The 18,417-nt window shown below is 35.7% G+C and overlaps 1 protein-coding gene across 1 annotated transcript in view; it reads right to left on the reverse strand.

The window, feature by feature from the left end:
* Window positions 1–18,417, reverse strand: part of PCCA (propionyl-CoA carboxylase subunit alpha) — a 394,660-nt gene that overhangs the window by 212,500 nt on the left and 163,743 nt on the right. Inside the window, exon 12 of the mRNA XM_041731155.1 lies at window positions 18,192–18,342. Within this exon, the coding sequence (XP_041587089.1) occupies window positions 18,192–18,342 (151 nt within the window). The remainder of the gene's footprint in view (window positions 1–18,191; window positions 18,343–18,417) is intronic.

An 18,417-nucleotide genomic window follows, 5' to 3' on the forward strand; every position in this document is an offset into this window, starting at 1 on the left:
TTACATATTATGTGTCTATTTACCAATAGTTCCTAAGATTTTAGGCACAAGTAACTAGATGACAGGCAAGTTTTCCTCCAGGTGAGTGAGATGCAGGCAAATTCTTATTATACACTTAAGTTATCTTCAAATGAAAGTTAACACTGAGGGAAGTTCCAAAGAAAAAAAGGCACAGAAAGTGTAGAGAGAAGTCAGATGGAACACGTATGTTTAAACTTGGCCACTGACAGAAGGAGAGCAATGAGATATTTGAGATTCCTTAAATGGAGGAATATTTGGCTGTAACTGTCAGCTGGTGAATGGTGGCCCAATTGCCTAATGAAAGCAGAAGCTGTCCCCAAAGGTAGAAAACCCAACAAACATGCTGTAACACCTAAATAACACTGAAACTTACAAAATCCTTCCATATGCACGAACTTGTTCCTCAATACTCCACTGCCATTTTATAAAGAAGGCATATGAGATACAAACAAGAGGTATACAGTGAGTGAAAATTAAGAAAATCTAATATTCAAATAATGTTATTTTAAATTCATATAATTCTAGGGAACATCTTAAATACATCAAGTCTAAATAACAAATATTACAAGGCTTGGTTTGTCAAAGCTATCTTTGATGAGCAGAACTTGTTCAACTCAACAAAGCAGTTTAGGTGTGATTACCTGTTGAATTAGGAGGAAATTGAGTTTCATAATAGTTTTTGGCATAACAGGTCTAGATTCAGTTTGTTGTTACTCCAGCCTAAAAGGATAACTGATGCCATTATTTTTGGTTCTGCTCTTACGGTTCAAAGAGCTGCTTTGTCCAGAACAGAATCTAACATATATCTATTAAAATTCTGAAGCTCTACCTCCTGAGAATACAGGATTTCAAAATAAAGATCTAAAGTTATTAGATTTTGATCCACAGGACTCAAAGATAAAAAGCACGTTGGGAAATAGGCCCCAACACACAACTCCTGTAAACTCACCTTGAAAATAATGGCCATGTTCAAGCGTGGCAGTGAAAACTGAATAGATTCTATTATAGAGCTTCCCTGTTGACCACAACACAAATACCAGATGAAGAAAGGACAAGGGAACTGTTACGGGCTGAACTGTGCCCTCTAATACATATGTTTAAGCCCTAACCCCTTAGTACCTCAGAATATGACTGTATTTGAAGATGGGGTCTTTAAAGAGGCAATTAAATTAAAATGAGGTCATTAGGATGGGCCCTAACCCAACATGACCAATATCCTTAAAAGAAGAGATTAGGACATAGACAACACACAGCAGAGAAGACAGACCATGAGAAGATACAGGGAGATATAATGGCCATCTGCAGGCCAAAATGAGAGGCCTCCAGGAGAAACCAACTCTGCAAACATCTTCATTTTAGACTTATCCTAGTCTCCAGAACTGTGAGAAAATAAATTTCTGTTGGTTAAGCCACTCTGTCTGTGGTATGCTATTAGGACAGCTATAGGAAACTAATACAGGAACAAATTTGTAAAATTAAAATCTAGGGAAGAGTCTAGAACTCAAAGATACCAAAATAGTTTATAACATGCTTTAAACACGCTTTAAAACAAAAACCTAACTGACAAGTTTACCTCTTCACGTCTGTGTAATAAAAACTTCTTTCCTTTAACTTTCTAATTAGACTCAATAAATATTAAGGGAAAGTATAATACACCCTACTTTATATTCTCAGTTTCTTAGGAGACTAATTTCAAATATTCCAGAACACCCCAGTTCTGGCTTACTTAAGCCATTTTGAGAATCTTAGCCTCTAGGATGTTAAAAATAATCAAAAAGGTCAACTTCTACCTAAATCTAAAAATGTCCCTTTTGGCAATAAGGTGGTTTTACAAATTAGCCACAATTCCATTTCCCTGTAATTTTTCCTAATTCCACCAATTATTCTTTCAATTAGTATTCCAACTCCAAAAAAGACCAAACTCTTTTACTATGGATAATCCTGAATATTTTTAAAATCCAAAACTGCTCTGAAATTCGAACATGATATTTTTTCAGTTACAGTCAACTCTTAGAAACCAGAATTTAGGTTGCAATAATTCTTAATTTTTAAAAAAATGAAATAGTAAAAGGTAAGAGTTTCTTAAATCTCCCTGGAATATAAAGATCCCACATGGTACAGGATTATCTCATAGGAGATGGGGGCATCTGGTCTCCATAGAATTTCAACAATTCCATTGCACTTTTTCTGTCATCCCATTGCAAAAGCACATTCTTTCTTCACTGTAGCAATCATATATAAGCAACTGACTATAGTCTAACAAAAGTGGGAAATTTAGACCTCTGTTCTTAAGGATATGGCTGACCATGCTTCGGCATTAACTACTAGGTTATTTCTTTCTACTTAAAAGTGTTCCAGGGATCCCTGGGTGGCGCAGCGGTTTGGCGCCTGCCTTCGGCCCAGGGCGCGATCCTGGAGATCCGGGATCGAATCCCACATCGGGCTCTCGGTGCATGGAGCCTGCTTCTCCCTCTGCCTGTGTCTCTGCCTCTCTCTCTATCTCTCTGTGACTATCATAAATAAATAAAAATTAAAAATAAATAAATAAATAAATAAAAGTGTTCCAACTCTTATAATCTTTGTAGACTACATAAAGGCTGTTTTTCCAAAGAATTAAAACCTAGTCATAACCTACATTTAGAAATTAATAATTATACACACAAACTTGGAAAGGTATATTCAGGGTCTTAACATTAATCTCAGTACAAGAGACTAAGCAGAAATAGCTTATGAATTTAATACTTCTCCCATCCGTTTCATTTTTAGGAGATTTCCATCTCCATTTTTCTCTAGACTCTTACACAAACACTCTTACGATAAAAAATGGCTTTTAAAGTGGTTTATTGCAAGCATGTTTGTTCATTTATAACAATAATTTTGCAGTTAACCGACAGAAGAATAAAGTTATTAATTTGTAGCTCAGTTTGCCATCTGAAAAAAATTGACTACTGACAAGCTTCACTAATGACATCAGTACAGTTAACATGTTAAACAATATTTAACAAACATAGCATGTGGAATATTAATGGTGACATGCTCATAGTCAGGAAGAAGAATGAGTGCTTAGTCTAAACCAGGCACTTTTCTGAGCATTTTAAATGTATTAATAACTCAGTTAATGCTCACAATCCTATTAAAAATTACTGTCTTTATTGATAAAGACAATGAAGCATAGCGAGGTTTAAGAATTTCCATACAGTCATACAACTAGGAAGGCACAGAGCTAGGATTTACTTGCATTAAGTCAAAATAGTGGATGGTCGCAATTAACTAAAACAATGACTACAAAAGTTCTGTCTTAAAAAAATAAATTAAAAATAAAAAAGTTCTGTTTTAGTCAGCTCTAGTTGTTCTGAACCATTCTAGGGTCTAGAACTTCACTAAATTTCTCCCTAGAAAAGCACGTATCCAATTTCAGAGGGTCCACAGACTTGCCCGAAGCTCATTAATGCAATCCAGATAAACCTGGTTAAATATTTCTGCTCTGGGAAAATGGCAAAACTAGTATGGTTCACCACCTCTCCAATCCAAATCCCACAGTCTCTATCCCCCAGAATCTGTGAGCACCACAGGATATTGCAAATAGTGACATCTGGGGAAAAGTGAGAGCCAATAGCAAGTAATGGGCTCTTGTCTCTCATGGGCTGGGGGAACCCAGAGGCTAGCTTCAGATATCTCCAGGGAAAGGTGTGAAAGAAGAGGTCAGGGAGACACCCTGGCCTGCAGAGATCCATGCAGCCTGAAAACAAACTCACTAAAGGCTCAAAAGAGTCCCTGGTCACGTTCCTAAGAAGTTCAAGGAGTCAATAAATATTAGCTAGGTTCTACCCTTGAGATGAAGGCCGTGCAAGGAGATACATGCTCTTCCTGACTTCAGGAGTAGATACGGTTACATCTGCAACCACTCGAGGGACTGCTGCCACTGAACATTACAACAAACAGCACTTAGTACTGATCCCAAAATCAACTACAGTAAAACCAAGGCAGGTGGCTTACCCCCAGAGAGGGCAAGCATTCAGAATAATGACTATAGACATGAAGAGAAACAGAGCAGTTGAGGAATGGGGTGGGGGAGACACAACACACAAAACATCCAAAAAGCAATAGGGCACCTGAAAACTTCAAGAGCAGCAATACATACACACATACCCCCACACAGAAGGAGTCTTTCCAGGATAAAATAACATGATTTCCCAATTATGCAGATTTAGTACTTTAAGGAAAAGATGATCGCCAATAGAACTCAAATTAGTAGCCTGGAAGAGCAACATAAAGAATGAATAGCAAAAAAAAGAACACAAATAAAAAATGAGAGTAATCATGAGGAAAAAGACTCAAGCTTCAGTGTATGCCCAATACACCTAGCCCACAATAAAAGGAGTTCCCAAGAGAGTCTCCCAAAGGAGAAAATGAGTAGGTGAGAAAAGGAAACATTTAACAGAAGAAACTTTCTCTGGAATGAAGAAACACTTAAATCTGTACACTTCAAAGAACACTCAGAGTAAAAGGCAGAATCTATGGACATAAATACATATCTAGGCATGTTCTGGTGGAGGAAAAAAAAAATTCCCAGTTCCAATGATCAAGAGGAAACTGGGCTACCTTTCAGACAGCAAGATTATATTACATATAATGGAAGACAAATCAGAATGACTTCAGACTTAATACCAGAAACCAGACAACAGCACAGGGTATTTATTATGGAAATCCAAGAATCCTAGACTCAAAATATCATTCCCCTCTTTTTGACTGTTTATATTCCCCGCTTTTTGACTTTTAATTTTCATTTTTGCAGTTATATTCTATCTTTTCATTATATTTAATTATATTTTTATACATATATAAGTTTTTCTTTCTTTACAATTCTGGGATCTAGTTTTCTAACAACCAGTCCAAAATACAGACAGGATCCAGTGGATTGTTCTGTCCACCTGTCTGATTATATTCTTTTTTGTTTTCAGTTTGAGGTCTCTTCTGATTTGTTTACTGTATATTTCTCTGGGGTCACTGTGGCTACATTAGTATTTTGTTCTCTCATTCACCTATTCTACTCTGAACAGAATGACAAGACAGAAAAAACCTCAAAAAAGAGATTAAGAGGCAGTAATGACTGCAAGGGACTAATCAGTATAAACATAAGAAAGATGTCAGAATTAGAGTTCAGACTAACGATTATAAAGATACTAGATGGGCTTTAGAAAAGCATAGAAGATACTAGAGAATCCCCTTCTGGGGAAACAAAAGAACTGAAATCTAATCAAGCTAAAATAAAAAAGTATAGTAAAAAGATGCAATAAAAAATGGAGATTCTAACTGCTGGGATAAATGAGGCAGAAGAGAAAATTAGTGATATAGAAGACAAAAACGAAGATGAATAAAGAAGCTGAGAAAAACAGATAAACAACTGGATGACAAGGGGAGAATTCAACAGATAAGTGATATCACAAAGCAAAACAATATTAGAATAATTGGGAGCCAAGAACAAGAAGAAAGAGAGAGGAGGCAGAAAGTATATCAGAGCAAATTATAGTAGGGAAATTCCCTAATCTGGGGAATGAAACAGGCATTCAAGTCCGGGAAGCACAGAGGACTCCCCTCAAAATCAATAAAAATAGGTCAACACCCTACATATAATAGTGAAAGCTGCAAATCCCAGAGACAAAGAGAAACTCCTGAAAACAGCTCAGGACAAGAGGTCTGTAACCTACAAGGGCATAAACACTAGACTTGCAGCAAGTCTATCCACAGAGACCTGGCAGGCCAGAAAGAACTGGCATTGTATATTCAGGGAGCTAAATAAGAAAAATATGCAGCCAAGAATACTTTAACCAGCTAGGATGACATTCAAAATAGAAGGAAAAGAAAAAAAAAAAAAATAGAAGGAGAAGGGCACCTGCATGGCTCAGTAGGTTAGGCATCTGCCTTTGGCTCAGGTCATGATCCCAGGTCCTGGGATAGAGCCTCACTTCAGGCTCCCTGTTCAGTGGGAAGCCTGCTTCTCCCTCTCCCTATGCTACTCCTGTTTGTGCGCTCTCTCTCTCTCTGTCAAATAAATAAATAAAATCTTAAAATAGAGAGATTTAAAAACAAAACAAAACAAAAACCCTTCCAGGACAGGAGCACCTGAGTGGCTCAGTGGCTAAGGATCTACCTTTGGCTCAGGTTGTGATCCTGGAGTCCTGGGATCGAGTACCACATCAGGTGACCTGCAGGGAGCCTGCTTCTCTCTCTGCCTATGTCTCTGCCTTTCTCTGTGTGTCTCTCATGAATAAATTAATTAAATATGTTTTAAAAAATGATTCCAAGACAAACAGAAACTAAAAGAATTCGTCATCACTAAACCAGCTCTGCAAGAAATATTAAAAAGGATCCTTTAAGCAAAGAGACAGCCCAAAAGTAACACAAACCAGAAAGGAACAGAGACAATACACAGAACCAGTGACTTCACAAGTAATATGATAGCACTAAATTCATATCTTTCAATAATTACTCTGAATGTAAGTGGGCTAAATGGCCCAATCAAAAGACGCAGGGTATCAGATTGGATAAAAAATCACAAGAAAGTTAAAATGGTAATCTTTATAATAGACTATTTAGATTTTAAGCCAAAGACTATAATAAGAGATGGAGAAGGACACTATATCATAATTATAGGGTCTATTCAACAAGAAAATTTAACAATTGTAAATATTTATGCCCCTAACATGGGAGCAGCCAATTATATAAACAAATACATAAAAAAATTAAAGAAATACATGGATAATGATATAATAATAGTAAGGGACTTTAACACCTCACACTGCAATGGACAGATCATCCAAGGAGATCAATGAGGAAACAAGGGCCTTGAATGACACATTGGACCACATGGACTATATAGATATATATTCAGAGTATTCTATTCTAAAGCAACAGAATACATATTCTTCTCAGGTACACATGGAACATTTTCCAGAAGAGATCACATATTGAGTCACAAATTAGGTCTCAACTGGTACCAAAAGATTGGACTGACTCCCTGCATATTTTCAGGCCACAATGCTTTGAAAATGGAATTCAATAACAAGAGGAAATTTGGATAGAACTCAAATACATGGAGACTAATGAGCATCCTACAAAGAATGAATGGGTGAACCAGGAAATTAAAGAAGAATTTTAAAAATACATGGAAAGGAATCAAAATGAAAACATAACTGTTCAAAATCTTTGAACCACCAGCAAAGGTGGTCCTAAGAGGGAAGTATGCAGCAATACCAGCCTTTCTCAAGAAATAAGAAATGTCTCAAATGTACAATCTAATCTTACACTGAAAGGAGCTAGAGAAGGAACAGCAAATAAAGCCTAAATGCAGCAGGAAAAGAGAATTAATAAAGATTAGAGCAGAAATCAATGGAATAGAAACCAAAAGAACAACACAGCAGATCAACGAAACTAGGAACTGGTTCTCTGAAAGAAATAGTAAGATTGGGGATGCCTAGGTAGCTCAGGGAGCCTGCTTCTCCCTCTGCCTATGTCTCTGCATCTCTCTGTATCTCTCATGAATAAACAAAATATTTTTTAAAAAGAAAAAAGAAAAGAAATAGTAAGATTGCTAAACCGCTGGCCAGACTTACCAAAAAGAGAAAGGATACTAATTAATAAAATTATGAATGAAAGAAGAGAGATCACAACTAACACCAAAGAAATAAACAATTTTAAAAAGATATTATGAGTAACTATATTATCAACACATTAGGCAATCGTGAAGAAATGGATGCATTCCTAGAGACGTATAAACTACCAAAACTGAAACAGGAAGAAAGAAAAAAAACCTGAACAATCCATAACCAACAAGGAAATTGAAAAAGTAATCAAAAATCTCCCAATAAAGAAGAGGCCAGGGCCAAATGGCTTCCCAGGGGAAATCTATCAAATACTTAAAGAAGAATTAATATCTATTCTTCGGAAGCTATTTAAAAAATAAAAATAGAAACAGAAGGAAAACTTTCAAACTCTATGAGGCCATCATTACCTTGATCCCAACACCAGACAAAGACCTTACAAAAAAGGAGAATTTACAGACCAATATCCCTGATGAAGATGGATGCCAAAATTCTCACCAAGATACTAGCCAATACGATTTAACAGTACATTTAAAGGATTATTTACCACAATCAAGTGAGGTTTATTCCTGGGCTGAAAGGGCGGTTCAACATCTACAACTCAATCAACATGATACACTACATTAATAAAAAAAAGGACAAGAACCATATGATCCTCCCAATAGATGCAGAAAAAGCATTTGACAAAGTACACCATCCGTTCTTGATTAAAACTCTTCACAGTGTTGGGATAGAAGGATCATAAAAGCCATATATGAAAAACCCATAGCAAATATCATTCTCAATGGGGAAAAACTGAGACCTTTTCCCCTAAGGTCAGGAACATGGGACGGATGTCCACTATCATCACTGTTGTTCAACACAGTACTAGAAGTCCTATCCTCAGCAATCAGACAACAAAAAGAAATAAAATGCATCCAAATGAGCAAAGAAGTCAAACTCACTCTTCACAGATAACATGATACTCTGTGTGGAAAACCCAAAGATTTCATCCCAAAATTGCTATAACTCATACAGGAATTCAGCAAAGTGGCAAGATATAAAATCAATACACAGGAATCAGCTGCATTTCTATATATAATGAGACAGAAGAAAGAGAAATTAAGAGTTGATCCCATTTACAACTGCACCAAAAACCAGAAGATACCTAAGAATAAACCTAACCAAAGAGGCAAAGAATCTGTACTCAAGAAGACTATCGAACACTCAAGAAACTGAGGAAGACACAAAGAAATGGTAAAACATTCCATACTCATGGATTAGAACAAATATCATTAAAATGTCTATGCTACCTAGAGAATCTATTTTTTTTAAGATTTTTATTTATTTATTTATTCATAGAGACACACACAGAGAGAGAGGCAGAGACACACAGGCAGAGGGAGAAGCAGGCTCGATGCAGGGAGACGGACATGGGACTTGATCCCGGGTCTCCAGGATCACACACCGGGCTGCAGGTGGCGCTAAACCACTGCACCACCGGGGCTGCCCTACCTAGAGCAATCTATACATTCAATCAATTCCCTACCAAAATACCATCAGCTTTTTTCACAGAGCTGGAGCAAGTAATCCTAAACTCTGTATAGAACCAGAAAAGAGCTTGAATAGCCAAATGAATGTTGAAAACAAGACCAAAACTGGTAGCATCATCATCCCAGACTTGAAGCTGTATTACAAAGTGGTACTCATCAAAAAAGTATGGTATTGGCACATAAACAGACACATAGATCAGTGGAATAGAACGGAGAACCCAGAAATGGACCCTCAATCCTATGGAGAACTAATCTTCAACAAAGCAGGAAAGAATATCCGATGGAAAAAAGACAGTCTCTTCAACAAAATGGAATTGGGAAAATTGGACAGCCACATGTAGAAGAATGAAACTGGCCCATGTCCTCACACCATACACAAAATTAAATTTGAAGGGGATGAAAGACCTAAATGTGAGACAGGAATCCATCAAAATCCTAGAGGATAACAGAGGCAGCAACCTCTGTGACCTCGGCCAGAGCAACTTCTTGCTAAACACATTTCCAAAGGCAGAGAAATAAAGATAAAAATGAACTATTGGGACTTCATCAAGATATAAAGTTTCTGCACAGCAAACAAATAAACAGTGGACAAATTCAAAAGACAACTGACAAAATGAGAGAAGACATTTGCAAATGACACATAAGATAAAGGGCTAGTAATCAAAATCTATAAAGAACTTATCAACCTCAACATCCAAAGAACAAATAATCCAATCAAGAAATGGGCAGCTGACATGAACAGACATTTCTCCAAAGAAGACATAAAAATGGCCAACAGAAACATGAAAAAATGCATAACATCATTCGGCATCAGGGAAATACAAATCAAAATCACAGTGAGATACCACCTCACACCTATCAGAATGGCTGAAATTAACAAGTCAGGAAACAACAAATGTTGGTGAGGATGGGGAGAAAGGGGAATCCTCATACACTGTTAGTGGGAATGCAAGCTGATGCAGCCACTCTGGAAAACATTATGGAGGTTCCTCGAAAAGTTGAAAATAGAGGTACCCTATGACCCAGCAATTGCACTACTATATTTGTACTGGGTATTTACCCCAAAGATACAAATGTAGTGATCCAAAGGGGCACATGTACCCCAATGTTTATAGCAGCAACATCCACAATAGCCAAACTATGGAAAGAGCTCACATGTCCATCGACAGATGAATGGATAAAGAATATATATAATGCAATACTACTATATATATATGTATTAGAATACTACTCAGCCATCAAAAAATGAAATCTTGACATTTGCAAAGATATAGATGGAACTAGAGGGTATTATGCTAAGCAAAAAAGTCAATCCAAAAAAGACAATTATTATAGGATCTCACTCATATGTGGAATTTAAGAAATAAAACAGGATCATAGGGGAAGGGAGGGAAAAATAAAACACAAGGAAAACAGAGAGGGAGAAAAACTCTAAAAGACTCTTAATCATAGGAAACAAACTGGGGGTATATGGAGGGGAAGAGGGTGGAGGGTTGGGGTAAATGGATGGATGATCAGCAGGAAGGAAGACTTGTAATATAATGAGTATTGGCTATATATAAGACTGATGAATCACTGAACTCTACCTCTGAAACTAATAATACATTATATGTTAATTAGTTTAATTTAAAAAAATTTTAAAGGAAAAAAAAAAAAACGGAATTTTATTTCTTGCAGTTCTCAGGCTGGGAAGTCCAAAATCAAGGTGCCAGCCAACTCAATGTCTTATGGGAGTCACTTCCTAGTTCACAGGTGGCAGTCTTCTCACTGTGTCATCACATAACAGAAGGGGGCAGGTTTCTCTTTGGGATATCTTTTATGAGGTCATAAATCCTACTCATTAGGGCTCTATCCTCATGACCTAATCACCTTCCCAAAGCCCTACCTCCCAGTTCCATCATCTTGGAAGTTATGTTTTAACATATGAGTTTTAGAGGGATACAAACATTCAGTCTATATTGCATTTGTAAGATTTAAATGGATGAGTGTTAGGGTGCCTAAGAGGCTCAGTCAGTTGAGCCTGGTTTCACCTCAGGTCATAACCACAAGATCCTGGGATCAAGCCCCCTATTCAGCTCCACGGTCAGCAGGGAGTCTGAGATTCTATCTCTCCTTTTCCCTCTGCCCCTCCTTTCACTCCCACTCTCTCTCTCTCTAAAGTAAATCCTTAAAAAAAGGAAAGATTCAACCAAAACTAAGTAAGTCAATTAATTAACTAACTAAATGGATGAATGTTATGATTTGCAAATTAAACCACAAGAAAAATTGTTGGGTTTTCTCCCCAATAAGTTAATACAGAGTCTATCTACACTCATGCAAATTCTTTTTTTTTTTTTAATTTTTATTTATTTATGATAGTCACAGAGAGAGAGAGAGGCAGAGACACAGGCGGAGGAAGAAGCAGGCTCCATGCACCGGGAGCCTGATGTGGGATTCGATCCCGGGTCTCCAGGATCGCGCCCCGGGCCAAAGGCAGGCGCCAAACCCCTGCGCCACCCAGGGATCCCTCATGCAAATTTTCATACAATTTAGCTCCTATGCTCTGGTTCTCAGAAAGTTAAAGATGTATTCCAGGGGGAAAAGAGAATAAACCAAGTGTTTAACAAAAATCTGAGAGTAAAGAGATCCAAAAATGAGAAGTATAAAGGTATCTTCAGGACAAAGTAGGGAAATCTCAGCTAAAAAGCCAAAGACAGATGTAGAAGGCAATCAGTATAGACAACAAAAAGTTAAAAGAACCAAATATTTCTACAAAAAAGATTAAATTGACGGAAAACTCCATGTGCCTGAATATATTCAAACATGGGACAAATTTGTGGATAAATTAGTAATGGACACACAGAAAACTAAGCAAATTTTTAGTAGTAGAGAAAAAATGGTGCAGGAAAGTGAAAGTAATCTTAGGTGACAACAGGACTGCTGTGAATAGCGTTCACACTGTGATCATAACAAAATCCCAAATACTGAGCTAACCCAAATCATGATAGAGTGGTGGTACGAAGATGAGAAGTGTGCATTTGTGCTGTGGGTATGGCAAGGTGGGAAGCTGGCTGAAGAAAATGGAAAATCAAGAAAGACCTATACACATGCACTGATGAAAAAGATATAAAAATATTAGAAGTATCAACTAAGTTAATTAAAATTGGTCAGAGCCATCCATACTAGGCTCCCCTGTGAGGGGAGGAAGGGATTGTTCCTAAACAATGGCAGTTGACAAACAAGAGCTTTCCTCCTGCTTTTCTCTCCCCAAGCAGCACTGGCTATTCCCTGCCCAAAGCAGTAGTTACCCACACACAGCAGTTTAAAGAGCGTCCCTCTTTTAAGTGATTTCTCATTTCTCCTTATTCTGTTTTTTTTTTTCTTTTTTGTGATTTAGTGATTTTTGGGTTTTAGTGATTACTCAAAGGTTGATATTGGATCAAAAAAGCCAGAAACATGTCAATCAGCTGTTTTAAATCCCATAATTTTATATATACCCAGGTGAAAATTCATCAATTATAAAGATAACCTTATCACCCATCTAAGAACTCAGAAGATACAGTACCCATGGATACCTCTCAAAAATAAATTCTTGATTTTAAGAAGAAACAGAAGAAGAACTTAACCAAGAGATGAATCAAAATGAAGAACTGACTAAATCACAAAGCAATGGTAAGATGCAGATGGTGATGATGAAACAATTTAAAATACAAAAGGGGAATACACTAAAGAGCCATGCCTAAAGAAAAGTAATGTTACAATAATACAAAACTAATAATAAAAATAGTAAAAATGGAGAATTAGGGGGAAAGACAGTAGGATTAAATATGCTAATTTCTATTCATTTTTGTAAAAGGAAACAATACATTCTTTCAAATTGGAGTATGAAGAAATATGATGACAAAAATATAAGTGGTTTAATAACCATTTTTTATAATTAAGAACATTTTTAAGGAATTAATATCTCTGGAAAATTACAAACATTTATATAATAGTTTGGCAATTTCATCATTTTAATCTTTTTCTTTGGTTAAATATAAATGAAATAAGTTCATTCTATCACACCATATAGAAAAAGAAGAGTAATAAGAAAAGAATAGCCCTGCTAGATACTGTGTTATAATAGAGAGATACAACATCTGAAATAATGTGGTACTAGCACATGATTAAACAGGTTAAAAACAAAACAGTCAAGTAAACATATCTGCATACATATGAGAATTTAGGATTTAGGATGACTTCTGATTACTACATAAAAGAATGATTATTCAATATTGGTTGTGACAGTCAGGTAGCCATTTTTAAAATAAAAAACTCAAATCAAATAAATTCCAGATGGAGTGAAAATTTTACCAAGAATGATGAAATAAGTACTAAAAGAAAACATAGAAGAAAAATGTTTAATTTATGAATGAACAGTAAAAGCCTAAGTATGTTCTAACACCAGAAATGATAAGAGACTTAAAATTCAACTGTAAGATTTAAAAACATTTCTACACAAAAAAAAAAAAATAAAAAAAAAAAAAAACATTTCTACACAGAATACACACACACACACACAAATCAAAAAGGAAACAGATAAAGGAAAAATAAATCACATCTGGGTTTGTTTGTTTTTTTTAAATCTACATTTATTTGATAATCTTCCTAGAAAACAGTTTGTGAATGGGAGAAGAAACCAATTACGTACTCACAGAACATCTTTGCATTATTACCAACACACACCTCAATCCCACATAGAGAGCACTGTGTGTGATAAAGGCCTGATTGCCCTGTGTAGGCAGATTGGTAAGTAGCACAGGAGAATAACCCTAAAACTATTACACTCAGAGCTGATGTAAGAGTTGCTGTCTCTTCTGCCCTTCCTCAATGCGGGGTGGGGGAAGGAGACAGCACAAACTTGGTTCTGCAATGGACAGCTATCTTTCTGAGGAGAGAAGGGCAAGCCAACAAATGACTCTGAGGAAAAATAAGACTTTCTCTCAAGTACTCTCTATCTTAAACTTGGTGCCAAAGGTCCTTGGTTAAAGACCCTCACTCTGTAGAAATGTGAAAAATATTCATGAAGCACTGCTTCTTCATGATACAATAAGTGGCTAATTGCCTTAAAAAAAAACTAAGGGACACTTAAAATAAGAAAACCCAAAGGACAAAGGAGCTAATGGTCAATTCAAAGAAAAACAAATGTTAATCTATGAAGAAAAATTCAACCCCACTCATAATAAGGAAAATAAAAATAATTTACTATTTTTCACTATCAGAAAAAGACCAAAAGTCAAAAATCCTTTAAATCAGGGAGTAAAAGACACTGATAATACTTAACTAAATTATTAAAATTCTTGTTTCTCAGAAATTCTACTTTCACATGTGCCAAATGATGATACAATGGATCATTCATAATTACCAATATTTGTGAAAGCAAAATACTAGGAAAACTACCATCAGGAAACTGGGGAAATTACATGACTACATCTATATCTGAATATTGAAAATCATAAAAATGAAGAATATTTTTTTTTTTTTGAAGAATATGTTTTAAGTTAGATATGGAACATTACCAAAGGCACACTTTTTTAAGTAAAACAAAGGCTGCCTCCAGAGGAAAATCAAATGGTTGTGATAAAAACATAGTATACAGTGTTACTTTTTTTATGCATATACTCTTTTTGAACCATTTGTGTTTTTTTTAACCAAATACTGCCAATTCTTAGTCTTATCATTTGATAAGAAACTAAATCATTCAAGCAAAATTATATATAATTTAGTTAATTAAAACAGCATTTTAACAAAATTATGGTTTTTGGTAGAGTATTTCTCCAACTCTCTACTCACCTTTCATAAGCAAAAAGAAGGAAACAGGTTATATATATATATATATACATACACATACACACACACAGATATGTGTGTGTGTGAGTGGACACGTACGTGAGCTTCTACCGCAGAGAATGAAGTGACCATTTTCAAGCAAAAGGAGTTATGTGGAAAGACAAACACAGGTCAAACTGAATGGCATACTCGGGAAAGAAAGGAGTGTCTCCTAGCAAGTACATTGAGAATGGCACTGGCAGGAAAGACGACTCTGAGGGAAGATGAAGGATATACTGAAAAGGGACTTTTAAGGCAGAAACACTTGAATTTTACCATTAAGAAACAGAAGACTAACAACTGTAAACACAATCAAACAAATGTATATAAGGATAGCATACATAATTCTGATACAGAAATTTTGACCAGACTGAGAACAAAACCAGTCAGTTCAACCAAGTATTTATGTTTTTAAATCTATAAGTTTGGTGACTGACACCAAACCTGTAAGACTTTCTCAATGTTACATCTCTTCTTTTTTTCCTTAAAGATTTTTATTTATTTATTCATGAGAGACACAGAGAGAGAAGCAGAGACAGAGGCAGAGGGAGAAGCAGGCTCCCTTCAGGGAGCCTGATATGGGACTTGATCCCAGGATCCCGGGATCACGCTATGAGCCAAAGGCAGATGCTCAACCACTGAGTCACTCAGGCATCTCTCAGTATTACATCTCTTTAAGGAGAAACTGTATTTATTTTAAATTTTGCCCTTAAAAAAAAAATCAAACAAAGTAAAGAGGCTACTCACACTTCTGTTACCAGAAAAAAAGCATCTAACTTCTGAAGCTGGAAAAAGTAACAGTTCAATCAAGATATTTCAAGGAAAAAAAAAAAACCCACATAAAATTATAGCTCTCCAGACTCAAAATGAAACACTAATTAGAGATAACATTTATCTTAGAAGATGAAGGATTTGGCAAATGTGCCTTAAGTATTATAATTTTAGGTTAGTAAAGAAATTTGAAAAAGAAAATCTATTAAAAGAATATCTGAATTGTTTAAATATCAGAAGGAAGTCCCCAAAATATGTAAGATTGACTTTCTGAATACAATAAAATACAAAGTTCTTTATTCATGCTCCCATTCAGTCCCAGCCTCTACCACCAATATCCCTCCATCACACAGATGCTTTTGAAAAATCAAAATTAATTTATCTGGTAACCGATAGGATTATGGTCACTGGAAGTAAATCCACAGTAAAGAAATATTAAAACATTGAGAGACACATATGAATCCAAGTGTGATAATAAATAGCATAAAATTAGGTACCATCAGGGGATCCCTGGGTGGCTCAGAGGTTTAGCGCCTGCCTTCAGCCAAGGCGTGATCCTGGAGTTCCAGGATCGAGTCCCACATCAGGCTCCCTGCATGGAGCCTGCTTCTCCCTCTGCCTGTGTCTCTGCCTCTCTCTCTCTCTCTTTCTCTCTCTGACTCTCATGAATAAATAAATACTTTTTTAAAAAAATTAGGCACTATCAGATGTAGTAAGATGAAACTCTTCATGAAATTAATTTTAAGTTAATTTATAATCTTTTTTTGAGAGAACAGAATATAACTTGCTGACAAGTCATCCAAGATACAAAATGTAAACCTAAGTACATAATGATTTTGAGCAACTGCATAGCATTATTTGATATAAATACCAACTTCCAGAGGTCTAATACCAAAACCAACAATGGGACAAACTCAGAAAAACTTATGGGTTGAGATAAATGAGCCAGAAACAAATAAAACACACACACACACACACACACACACACACACACACACACAAGAACATAGCAATAAAGTGAACTAAAGATAGCACTGGTTATTAATTCTGTAAATTCTGTTAAGTACCCTGACTAAACAATCTAATAGCTCTTTTGTCTGGAATAAACTACAAATTTAAAGTAGTCACTTTAAATTGTCTTCAGAATTGTATTACAAACTAGTATTCCCATCATGGCATAGTAAAGTCTCTCCATTTTAATAAAAGAACATGATTTCCTAGCTAATTATCTAATTAGATATACTTTGTTATAAAGGCATATTTTTAATCAAAATCAAATTAATCTCTAAAAGGCAAAATTCTGTCACTCCTAAAGATAGTCACACCAATAAATTACAGGCTAAAAAATCATAAATTACTTGTGATTTCAAACACAAGTATCATAAGTTTTGAACAACAACACTAAGGTAAGACTTATACAAACTCTACAAATATTTACGATACTGATTTCAAATGCATCCAGATACCATAAGTTCTGCCATAATAAACGAAAACCAGTCCCACAGCATAATCTTATAAGCATAATGTTGAATAAAGAAGCAAGGTATGGAAAATTACATATTACATGATCTCACTGATTTCAAGTTTAAAAAAGAGGTACAATTAATTATATATTGCTTAGGTGTGCATAATTAAAAGGAAAAATTATACAGAAATGAAATAAAGTGTTTAGAATACAGAACAGTAAACAGCTGTAGAAGAGGGATGAGGAATACCTAGAAGGAGAGGAAGCTAGTGAGAGGTGGGCTGGTAAGAAATGCTGGCATTTTGTTACCCATGTAGACCCACTTGATGCTTACATGGATTTTTGCTATAATAATTTTTCAACTATGTATTTTATGTACTCTTCTGTATGTATATTTTAGTTTACAACTTAAAAAAGAAAAAGGGAAGAAGGAAAGCCACTAGTCCTCCTAAGACCTTGATAGGAACAGAGGAAGTATATCCCTAACGTCAACAGTTTAGCTCTGAATAGGCAGTGACTTCTAAATACCGTCACAGCGGCTGTGGTGGCAGTTCCTCTAGAAGCCAGGCTGAATGGTACAGTTCTGAGTGTCATTCTTGAAAGTTACTCTAGGTACTCCTCCTTCCTCCATCCCTTCCAAAGATCTGTAAGCACTTATGTCCTTTCTGTTTATCATATCTAACAGCAGTTCTCTTAACAGCACATGAACCCTAATTAATATAAGTCATCAAGAGAAGTTCAAAAAAAAAAAAAAAAAAGCTGGATTTCCAATATGTAGCATTAACAGTAATGAAGAAGAGCTAGACACTGACCATTAAATTAACCTGATACTAATCTGTCATTCCCAACAGATGTCTTAGCACAAGCATAAAAATGAAATCTTTAATATTTTATGAAGTTGACTTTTGACTTTTATAAAAACAAAAAGCAGTGGGAAAGGAAGGGCAGAGTTACCTGCAGCCTTGTATTCATTTCCAAGAAATAAAAATTCTTCTTAGAATCCACAAGGAATTCTACAGTTCCAGCAGAGGAATACTTTACTGCTTTGGCAAGAGCTACAGCTTGTTCTCCCATTGCTCTTCGGGTCTTAGAATCCAGAAAAATGCTACAAATACAGAAAGAGTAATCAACATTTTGAACAAAAGTAATATTCTGCATACACCATATAAAATTTTTCTTA

The sequence above is a fragment of the Vulpes lagopus genome, chromosome 16 (genome assembly GCF_018345385.1).
Source record: "Vulpes lagopus strain Blue_001 chromosome 16, ASM1834538v1, whole genome shotgun sequence".
Lineage (NCBI taxonomy): Eukaryota > Metazoa > Chordata > Mammalia > Carnivora > Canidae > Vulpes > Vulpes lagopus.